The sequence below is a fragment of the Miscanthus floridulus genome, chromosome 15, assembly GCF_019320115.1.
Source record: "Miscanthus floridulus cultivar M001 chromosome 15, ASM1932011v1, whole genome shotgun sequence".
Classification (NCBI taxonomy): domain Eukaryota; kingdom Viridiplantae; phylum Streptophyta; class Magnoliopsida; order Poales; family Poaceae; genus Miscanthus; species Miscanthus floridulus.
The window spans coordinates 25,713,437-25,724,578 of record NC_089594.1 but is presented as its reverse complement, the minus strand read 5'-3'; the positions used below and the strand labels follow the sequence as shown (position 1 = coordinate 25,724,578).

At 45.5% G+C, this 11,142-nt stretch overlaps 1 protein-coding gene across 1 annotated transcript; it reads left to right on the top strand.

Annotated features, from left to right (window-relative positions):
* Window positions 1–3,894: 3,894 nt before the first annotated feature.
* LOC136508756 (ASI1-immunoprecipitated protein 2-like) lies at window positions 3,895–10,005 on the top strand. The gene is made up of 6 exons (XM_066503536.1): window positions 3,895–4,239; window positions 6,140–6,225; window positions 6,901–8,016; window positions 8,190–8,402; window positions 8,482–8,603; window positions 8,804–10,005. Exons 1-6 carry the CDS (start codon window positions 4,237–4,239, stop codon window positions 9,700–9,702), a joined length of 2,439 nt encoding a protein of 812 aa, XP_066359633.1. The 5' UTR covers window positions 3,895–4,236; the 3' UTR covers window positions 9,703–10,005.
* Window positions 10,006–11,142: the final 1,137 nt, after the last annotated feature.

Genomic DNA, 11,142 nt, shown 5'->3' with positions numbered 1-11,142 from the left:
GGCCAGTTCGTGCCTGGGTTGCCACGCCGGGGGTCGCCCGGGCCCAGGCTGGCTCGTCGAGGGCCTCCCACGCCGTTGTGTCGTCCCGTCGCTGTGGCTGGTGCGCGGGGGGCTCCCGCGCCGTTGCGCCGCGCCGCCGCGTGGGGCCGCCGTGTGTCGCCCTCGAGGAGGCGCCATAGGGGAGTAAGTGCTCGTGGAGGGGTAGGAGTTGGCGGCGCGTGAGCAAGCCAGCGCCTGGTGGATGGGGTGGCAGAAGGGCGATGGCAGAAGGAGTGCGGGTTGATTTTCGAAAAAAAAAGAAAGGTTTTTTGGCAAAATGATCGTTGCTCGTCCGATCTGGGCCATCCGCGCGGCCGATCGAACGGCCTCGAAAAGTAGACCGTGGCCACGCTATTTGGCCCTCTTTTGGGTGCAGGATTCCTATAAGAAGATTCCAATCTAGAGTAGCTAATTTGACTTTGTATGCAAAGTGAACAGGAATACGTACATCTCAAGGAACCAGAAAACACACTAGCTATCACGCAAGCGACCAATGCATGCATGCAAGAGCATCTTTTTTTCATTCCGAGGTGTCGATCGATCAGGTCTGGATGAACGGAGATAAGATATTCAGATCACATGAACACGTACAATGCAGCAGCAAGTTGATGACAAAAAGCGAAAGCTGGCTGGGGCTGGGGCCCGATAGATGCCCCATGGAAAGGCCGTCGTCAGGACGATTGGTCAAAAGATTGGAAGGCTGATGACGATCATCTTCATCTGTAAAGAAAGAAAGGCATAAAAACGTACGCACCATGCATGCATATTCTATTTCCATCGCTCATTTGTCAAATCCGGATGGTGGGCGTTGAGCCGTTGTTTAGAACTCTTCCCCAAAGAGGACAAAGGGAATCCATCCAAGAGCAATTAAAGTTTCTTGTCACAAAATTAGTGGGAAGCGTGTAGCTTTAATCTCTCCACCACCTTGTTGACAGCAAAAATAAACGAGGAAGGAGCTAGAAGAAGGCTTCCTTGAGAAAGAGGCGTCCTTGAGGAACGGAACGCCATGGACGATGAGCAGGGGAGGTCTCTCGTCTCATTTCCTTATGTGGCCGGCGCAACGGAAGGGATGGATACGGGCACAGTAATAAAAAAACGGGACGTGCTATTGGGCTGGCCCCTAGGCCTAGGAAAGAGGCGTCCGGACGAACGGACACCCTGCACATAGCATTACTGAAATTATTATGGTCTTTCTAGCAGCATGTATTCATAATTTTGCATCATCTAGAAATAGAAAAAAAAGATGCTATATTGAAGGCAAAATCCACTTTTATAAATTTTATTTAAGAATGTCGAAGGGCAAAATTTGCCTAACATTTTGTCCTGAGTTCTAGATGGATTTTAGGTATCCCAACCGTGAACAATCTTTGTCAAACTTTTTTTTCTCAGTTTTGTCATAGCTCACAGGTTAAGCCTAGTGATAGAGCGCGCTCTTGATAATTGTGTTGTGCCTACACATTGGGTTGCACTGCTTTGGATCCCTCACAACACCGGCATTTCATTCAACCCTCCTATTGAGTATCATGCAAGAACATGAGGAGCTAGTGCTACTTTAATTAGCTGCACCAATTGCATGTGTGCTTGTACCACTTGAGCAGGCAGTCACAAAAGTTGAAGTCCATGTGCGATCGTTCTGTTCCAAAGCTGAAAGCACCAAATCTAGGGAAAAGCCTTATATATAGGCAGTTACGAAAAGTTGAAATCCATGCGGTTACATATATTCCTCTTGAGAAAGCTTAGTACTAGCTAGAAAGCATGGCTGACGGAGATAAAAAGACTTGTCTTGATTATGTCTGTGATCGATTCCAATCTAGCAGCCAATTTGACTTTGTGTATGAAAGTGAACAGGAATACGTACATCTCAAGGAACGAGAAAACACTAAGCACCACGCAAGCGATCAATGCATGCAAGAGCATCTTTTTTCCAGGGCTGGATGAACAGAGATAACATATATATAGGTACATTATTAAGATCAGAAGAACACATGCTTTGCCAGAGATGAGCTGCAGGCAGCTCCAGAGACTGCAGCAGCCAGCAGCAGGTTGGCAAAAGCGAAAGGGGCTGGGCCCCCATGCCCCACGGAAAGGCCGTCGTCAGCGGTCAAAATATTCCATTTTCATAGCGCATTTGCCTAATCCGGATGGTGGGCGTTGTTCTCACAGCTCGAACCCTTCCCTAAAGAGGACGAAGGGAATCGATCCAAGAGCTAGCAAAGTTTTCTTGTCACAAAATTAGTGGGAAGCGTGTAGCTTTAATCTCTCCACCACGATTACAATCTTGTGCTCGTAGAGCATCTATGTGGAAAAACTCGAATACTCCTTGTTGACTGCAAAAATAAACTCTGCCGACACGTGTAATGGACTTCACCACTAGGTTTTTGAGAGTTGAGCCAACTCATTGCAAACTCGGTTTTTGACGTGGGAAACTCGTGGAATTCGCTTGAGAAATATTTCCTACTAAGATAAGGCAATCTCCTCTATATATATTGAAGGACCACAGTCGATTGAGGATTCCAACTCCAATCCTCAAAAAAACCAATCTATACTGCCATCATCCAACTCCTCTAAAAAAATGGAGCTCTCGTGCTGCGTGGGCATCCTCTTCTCCGCATCGAGTTCATTGCCTTCGTGCTGCTGCGCGTATGCCGGACCGACACGCCGCGGCCATACCGTGTCCCACTCGGGACTGCCGGGTGTGTGGCAATGCTGGGGCTGCCCACGACACTCATCGTGGTGGTGCTGTGGCTATTGGGCTCGTGCTGCAATTGACCTTGTGGTTTGTTGAGAAGAAGAGGTTGCTCCCGGTTTGCCGTCAATGTGGAGGAGCCGCTAGTGCCGTAGCAAAACCGAGATGGTGCTCAAGTGGTTGTATCACCTGTAGCATTCACCATGGCCCCGGGTCATATGTTGTAGATGTATGAGTAGAGATGTTTTAGGTGTAGAGATAGAAATAGAGAAAAGATATAAATTAATTTACTAGTAGTTTAAAATTTAAGATTGTTTGTTTGGTAACAATTTTTTTTTACGGAATTTCTATTACGCGGCCATCGTGCTAGAGCGTGATGGTGCGACCAGGGGGGAGGGGGGGGGGGAGGGGATCTGTTCTCGACGGACTTAGAAGGAGGTTTAGGGGGGTGGCCGCAATATGGTGATGGCGGCGGGCGAGACGATAGTGGGGTGGGGTGAGGCGAGGGGGGCACCGCTCGCTGGGGTGGCGGGAGAAGGCGGTTAGCCGGGACTGGCGGTGGGGACATCGCAGTGGAGGTCATAGCGATTTGCCCTAGGATTAGGGGAAGGCAGGGTTGAGAGGCGGGGGCAGGAGACGGGTGACACGGTGAGGCGGCGGGAGCCGTCGGGCGCCGATGGTGGGGGCGGGGGCGAGGGCGCGGAGGCGTCGTGACGGAGGTTAGGGGAGGGAGTGATAGTGGCGGGAGGTAGGAGGTGCGGCGAGGCAATGGGAGCCGCTGGGTGCGGGCGGTGGAAGCTAGGGCAGGGGTGGAAGGGAGGACAGCGTTGGCAAAGAGTAGGCCTAGCAAGGAGGAAGACAGGACGCCGCGGAGGAGGGAGATGGGTCGCGTAGTCCCAAACAGGCAAACCTCCTCGCGCGTTATCTACCTCCAATTTTTTATTATTTTCAGATTTCAGATGGGGAGCGAACTCTCCAGAACCATTGCATCGCGAGCCCACCACAAATGCGGAAATATCCCGTGCCTAATCAGTAATCACCGTCCCACGCCGGATCCAACGGTGGCCAGCGACTCAAAATCCCCCCACGCCGCCCACCCCCGTCTCTCTCGCTTTGTCTCCTCGCACCGCCTTAACCACGCCGCCAACACCCGTCACTAATCCTCCGATTACCGCGCCACCTGCGAGGCCCCTCTCCCTCTGACAACCAAGAAAACCGCCGAGGGACCACTATTGCCTTCCTCCTCTCCCCCATCGTCTCCCTCTCCTGGTTTCTTTCGAGTAGAGAGAGAGAGTGGCCGAGCAGACGGAGCAGTAGGGTTCAAGAGGATCTTTGGCCGTTGGAAGCATTGCGCTCGGGGAGGGTTGGAGCTGGTGGTGCCTTCGAAATATCTTCATGCCTCCACTAGGCCCTCGGACTCTTGGGGCATCCGCCGGATTTGATTTCTTGGGGATTCCGTCTTGAGGCCACCTGGTAGCGTTAGCGGAGGGGAGAGGCTGGTCGGGGCTACAATGGTACGTTTCCAATCCCTTCCCTCGCGGTTCCTTCCCTGTCTTTATTAATTACTGCTTCTTCGCGAAAAATATGGTGGACCGGGCGAATTTGGTTGCCGGTGTCGTCCCGGAGCCGACAGACGAGTTCTTGCGGACTGGTTGTGCGTGGACACCGGACATTCGGATTTGGCTGTCACTGTTGGGAGGAGCATTGTTTTCTTGTCCTATTCCTTTTGTTTTTGTACTCTGGCATTGAATCTACGGAGTATGGGCATCAACTTCCCATCTATGCATTCGGTGTGGACTCTATCAGAACCATGATTAGTGGAGCCAATTACATGCCTCCGCATGTCATTAGCCTACATATGGGCCAATAGAGCATCAGACGCTACCTTTGCAACAAACAGAGCAACTTTCTTTTGTTCCTAGAATCCTAGCTTTGTAGTGAGGTGTGCAAATGAAGTGTGGTTCAAGAACGGCGGGCTTGGTGCAAGCGGTGAAGGTCCCAGGTTCGAGTCGCGGTCTCCTCGCATTGCATAGGCGAGGGTAAGGCCTGCCACTGACACCCGTCCCTAGACCCCGCACAGAGCAGGAGCTCTCTGCACTGGGTACGCCCTTTATATTAGTCTTGTTCAAAATAAATCCTGACACAAAACAGCTACAGTTTAGTTGACAAAATGTGAAAGCTTGCTAATGTGAGTGGTTCATTGTGGAAAATAACCAAACAGTACTTAATAGTTACTAATGATAGCAGCCCTGATGATTAGGGTTAGGTATCAACATGTGTTTGTAGAAAAGTTTGTGTCACTATTTTTTGCTCATATTATCAAGAAGGTAAAGTATGGGGAAAGGACTGGGACTTGTGTAGGTCAGAGTGATGGGTCAGTTAAATAGGGAGGCAAGCTTTGAGGAGGTGCTAAGTAAATGCACAGAAGATGGTGAAACTCTAGGAGGTGGTGAAGATGTACGAGAGCCATTTATTTGCACGAGCCCTAGAGGAGAGGCATAAGAGGCATTTGTGTGTGTGTGTTGTGTAGTTTGTTTGCTACATAAATACTTCCATGCTGTAAAAGTAGCCTTCGGTGCCTGGAGTCTTGTTTGGCTCTTCAGGCTGTGGTTTTGAATCTGACTTGCAACGGAATTCAATGAAGTGGATTTAGGATGGAAAGTAAAATATTATGTAAGGTGGACCAGTTCACACTCTAATAAGATTTGTCTTTCTTTAAGCCCTCCAAGTTTTGTATTGACGTTCAAATTTTGTCGGGGCGATAGTTGACATAATAACATACTTACAGAAGTACCGAAAACTTCTCATGATTCCTTTCGATAGGTTGTGGTATATGACATTAGTTTAACCCTCGTGATACAGAAATACATGAAAACAATCACAAAACGGCAGTTGACATCATGACATATTTACAGAAGCACTACCTCTGTTCCAAAAAGAATTGGCCTACTCGTTTGTGCTTGAAGCCAGCCATCTGGGCTGCTGCTACTGGCAATGTAAGACCAAAACTGTAGCTACAGTGGAAATTGTACAAGTAACTAGACTCTAGCTCACTCAAACAAAATCTATCTAGATGATGGCCTCACTGCTATGCTCATGCTAGATCAAACTAATCGTTACTATACTAAGGACTAGGCTATGGTTTTCCGAGACTTCAACTTCTAGCACTTGTGAACTATGTGGCCATTAAAGGTTCGATGTAGGATACCTATCTTGAGTGTTTCTTAGTTTATGTTGCATACAAACAACCCATCCAAATGTTATCAGTTGCAACTGATCTTTAATCATCAATGACTTACAGACCTAGTATATCATAACTAGTGAACTTGGATGTTGTATCAGAAAATATGATAATTCTATCAGACTATTTTATGGTTTAATCGTCTGTTAACTAATCCCTTGGCATTTCTGCAGAAAGCTGTGTGTGAAGTGTGTGGAGCTATTGGTTATGAACGTCTCCTGTTATGTTGCAGTGACTGCAAGGGAGGTCATACACACCAGTATGTGCCTTTTCATCCTAAGGATACCTAATTGTTAACTTTGCAATAATAGGAACAAATAATTACCTGGTATCTCTGTTTTCTGAAGTGTGCTTGCCACATGATATATAAAAAGCCTTATCTGTACCTTTGAATATATTTTGTTGAATCCAATATTTATGTTTGCCTTGTTAATGGACATAGACAACAATAGATTTGTTCTTTCTTTTTCCTCGAACTACGCAGGAGAACTGGGTGTCATTACATTAAGGCCCTGTTTGGCATGACTCCAACTCTGGGTGGAGCTGCTCCACTCCAGAACTCCAGGTGGAGCTAGTTCTAGGTGGAGTTGGAACTGTCTGATGGAGCTAGCTCTGGGTGGAGTTGGAGTTGCAAAAGAGGTGCTCCAAAACTCCACCTCCATTTGCACTACAGCTCCATGGAGTTGGCAGCTCCAAGGAGTTTTGGAGCTGGGGTGTTTGGCTGGAATTTTTGCTGGAGTTGCTGGAGTTCTGGAGTGGAGCCATGCCAAACAGGCCCTAAGTAGAGAGATTTGTTCTCTTTTGAAAGTTTTTATCATAGATCACATTAAATGCGCTACTTCTGCAGTTTAATTATGTTAGTACTACATGTTTAGCTTTCTTTTCTGAATCTAAAAGATAGGCCATCCTTTTCATGATTTCATCATTGGTGCAGGTACTGTTTGGACAAAGTTCTCTTTGATGCAACTTTAGAAGACTGGTTTTGCGATGAATGCAAACAATGGCATAATGAAGGTTCTCACAGCATGTCTCTAGAGAAGGTGTCAAGTGAAAGGCCATCAAATCATGCTCGATTTGACTCTACATCACAGCAGCCAATTACCAAGAGACTGGAGTCAGCTACGGTTGTACGGACATGGGGACAACAAAAAAGGAAGTCTACGGTTGTAGGTGAAAATCTAAAGAAAAAACATTCTTCTAGGGCAAAGTCTGCGCGAAAGAACTGCATTAGGAACAAGTCAAATATGAGAGGCAAAGGCATCAATAGAAGAGGTATAAGGTCTAAACGTTCTTCGAATTGTACAGAGCAGTTGAACCTCTCAATAGGACAGGTTGGCTCAGCTTCGTCATCGAAAGGTGTTAAGCAGCCTACCCCTGTAACTGTGAATGCCATGGGTTATACATTAGGAGACACTGGTCAATCTCATGTGTTGAAACCATTGGAAGGGTTAGCCTGCAAATCAATGCAAACTCCACAATCACTAACAACAGATCAAGTGTATTCAACTTCATCCTTAGAGATCTCTTCAAAAGCTAAATTCGCTCATGAGGCTAGTGGTACAGAAGTTGAAATTTCTAATACTGTTCAAAACTTGAGAAAGGACAGCCCAAAAAAGCGTAGACGTCTCATTCTAACTGATGACGATGAAGATGAAGAACAAGAAGAGAAGGCTGATGATGTCCAGCAGGAAAATGTCAATCATCAACCTCTTAAGTGTAATGAACCAATGGTGAAGCATCGGATAAACACTGAATATTATGTGGAAGAGGCTGTACAAACTGGAGACATAAATGACCAAAATCTCATAAATGGTAGGCCAATGAAGCGGAGGAGAAGATACATAGTTGAAAATGAAGATGAAGAGGATATCGAAGGTGCTGAGTATGCTCTGAACAATGCTTCAAAGTGGTCTTCAAATGACAGTGCAAAGATGGCGTCACTAACTCCAGTTGCAACCGACCATTCTCACCAATCCAGACTATCTGATTCAGAATGTACCGATCAACAATATCATATTTGTTTGCAACCCCTTGATGAGCCTGTTTGGAGGTATGTTAGATGATCTTTTTCTTCTCTGAACCAAAGTAATATTCTTGTATAACATGTGATGAATTGTACAATATTTTTCTTCTCTGAATCATAGTAATATTTGTTTGTTTGAAAAAAGTGATATTCTTCTTTTTTGTATAAAAATGTGATGCGTTCTTTTTTAATTTGAACAGTGGAGTCTTTAAGATAGACAATGAAGTGTTTCTTAAGTTGGATGCGCACTTGTCAAACAAAGCGTGCCAGAGAGTTCATGAATTGTCAGGATTGTTGCAGCAAGTAGTTGAAGTAAGGACACTCTCTCGGTTGCAAGCCTGGCCAGAGACATGGATATCTTCAGGACCTACTGATGAAAGCATTGGGTTATTTTTCCTCCCACATAGTTCGATGTGTGTTTGCCTCTCTAATTATGTCCTCTTCCTTTACTCAATGTGATTGTGGATTACTGATATTGTCATTTCATTCCAGGCAAAATGAGGACTTAACCAGACTTAACAGAATTATCAAGAGTGATGATGCCTTACAGGTTACTGCTGGTATTGCAGAGTTACTGATATTCCCCTCTGTCCTATTGCCAGAACAATATCATTGTAAGTGTCGCAGTTGGAGAATGCCATCCCACCCACCACCACCACCACCACAAAAAAAAAAATGCTATGCAAACACCTGTTTCTTTTCATATTTAAAACCCTTTTCATATGAACCAGCATTGCTTTTGATATTTCTTGTCTTATATTGGAATCTTTTGCTGACCTTTTCCTATTACTGATCAAATTCTTTTGAACTTCAGTTTTCCAGGGGAAACACTACCTGTGGGGAGTGTTTAGGCAAAGAAAAGATATTCTTGACAATGGTGTTCATGCTGAAGAGCAGGATGGTTCAGTGCATGCGACAGGGGAAGGGCAACATCAAGAACATAATCTTTTGGACCAACAAGATGAAGCATTGTATGAGGTATCGGGCAAAGAAACTTTTGCTGTGAAGCATGTTGTGGATGCTGAGGATCAGCTGCAGGTGAAGGGTCACCCTGAGGTACAAAATGACACTATGAAAGTTGCCACGAGTGAAGGTATTACCCCACTTAGTAGCAGTTGGTCCCCTGCTAAGCTGGACTCTTCAAAAGCTGGATCAAACAGCTCTGTGCAGCCAAGAACTGACTGTAAATTGCATGCTCCTGGAGACGCGGAGCAGCAAGAAGACTTCACCTCTTCACCTCAGTGGAATGCCTCAAGTACCAAACAATCAAGTGCTGCTATACCTGCTGAGCATTGCATCAAACAAGCCCACCCAGACTCAGAACCTTCCACCACAAAGCTTTTTGGATTTATCACTGTCCGGACACCCAGATCTCAACAACTCATCCAGGAGATGGTCAGTGAAGGTGCAGTGTTATTCCCAGTGCCGGAACAGATTGCAACGACTGATTCTGTCACAGGCAGCAGCACTGGAGTTGTGTCTTCTGCACTGAACCCTGACGCCAAGCATGAGTCCCCACAGGCCTTCGATTTTGTGTCCATGGCCATGGGACATAGCGACCCTGCTGCCGATTCTGAAGCCTGCCTGGAGCTGTTTCCGGTGCATCAGGAACAGATTGGATGGGCTCCAAGGGCAGAAGTTAGTGGGGAAGTGGACCTCAACTTGAGCCTTGGCAAGCGCCCGCCAGCACCTTCCTCGCCACAGCTGCTCTGAGACTTGCTTCAGAGTTTCCTGCTCTGTACAGGACTCATGGGCAGGCAACTTTTTGTTCAAATAGTAATGTAGTGTTGTGTTGCCTTCTTTGATCAGTGGTCGCTGCGAGGGCCTGTAAATTTTGCAGTGCAGTGTAGGGGTTTTTCTTGCAAGGGAGTTAGTTTTTTAGATGTAGTCCCAAACTGATGTTGGCAAAGGCCGTTTGTTCCTTGTTGGAAACTTCGAGTACTTTGAACTCTTTATTTAATTTGGGCACTTGTCTGTTGTCTGGCCTTTTGGCATCAAATGGAAATCAATAGGGCGAAATTGAGCGTAATGTTTGTTAACTTTATCGGGACAGATAATTTTGCTGAGAACTTGACATGTTAAGGCTTGTGCTTGCTGCCGCAGCGTGGCTAAACTGACTGCAGTGAGTGATACAGTACGAGTACTTGGTAACTTTGACGGGAATTCGGGGGTGCTTTGTTTCACGTGATTGTGACTAAAATTGAGACGGAGGAGGTGAATTAGGCTTGCTCTCCAACTCTTTATGTGCCTTGTCATCAAGATTTTTCTACTGCTTTAGCTTGGGTTTTCCCTTAGAGCTGCTCATTCTCCTTCTGGAGTTGTTTCTCCAGGTTGGAAGGGGAGAAGCAGTTGAATCACCAAATCACTACACTACACATATGGGAATATAAGGGCACTCGGGGAATCCAAATTATAACTTGGCCAAGTCTAGCCACGTGATGATCCAATTTTGTTGGCTTATGACTTGGCACAGGTCTTGCCTCGTGATGATCCAATTTCGGCCTAACTTTTGCGAGAAATAGACAAATGGCAAATTCATGCCCAAATAGAAGTAGTAAACAGAGGTATTCATCTACCTCAACTTAATGATGAAATTATTTGAATCATGGCTACTTTATAACTTTTTTTGTGACATTTTTTTATTTTTGATGTAACAATATTCATCATGAATACTCATATTTCTTTGCATTGTTGGGATTTGGGAAGGACTTATCTATATTTTATATGAGTGATCATGCTCACACTCCCTTATTCATTTTTCTACTTTATTTCTTTGTTTAATATTAAAATAACTTATTTTAATCTTTTTATGAATTTTACTCACAAAAATATATATTTTATTCTAGTTACAAAAACTTACTCAAGATATATAAATTTTGTTCTAGATATAAGAACTTTTACTTTTCTTAACGCAAAAATAATGGTTCTAGATACATGAATGCTATTTTCCTGAATAATTTACTTTTTCTTTCAGCTGGAATAACTTTTCTCGTGAAGTGGGACCATTTTCTTATTATAGTGGGGACATTTTTCTCATGACCAAGCTATGTCAGGCTGAGCTGGGAGCTCTGCCTCTGATAGACAATCCCATCCCCTTCTTCCTTGAGCAGAGAATCGACGGCGCAAGGCTGGAGAGCTTGTCGTGAATCGCGG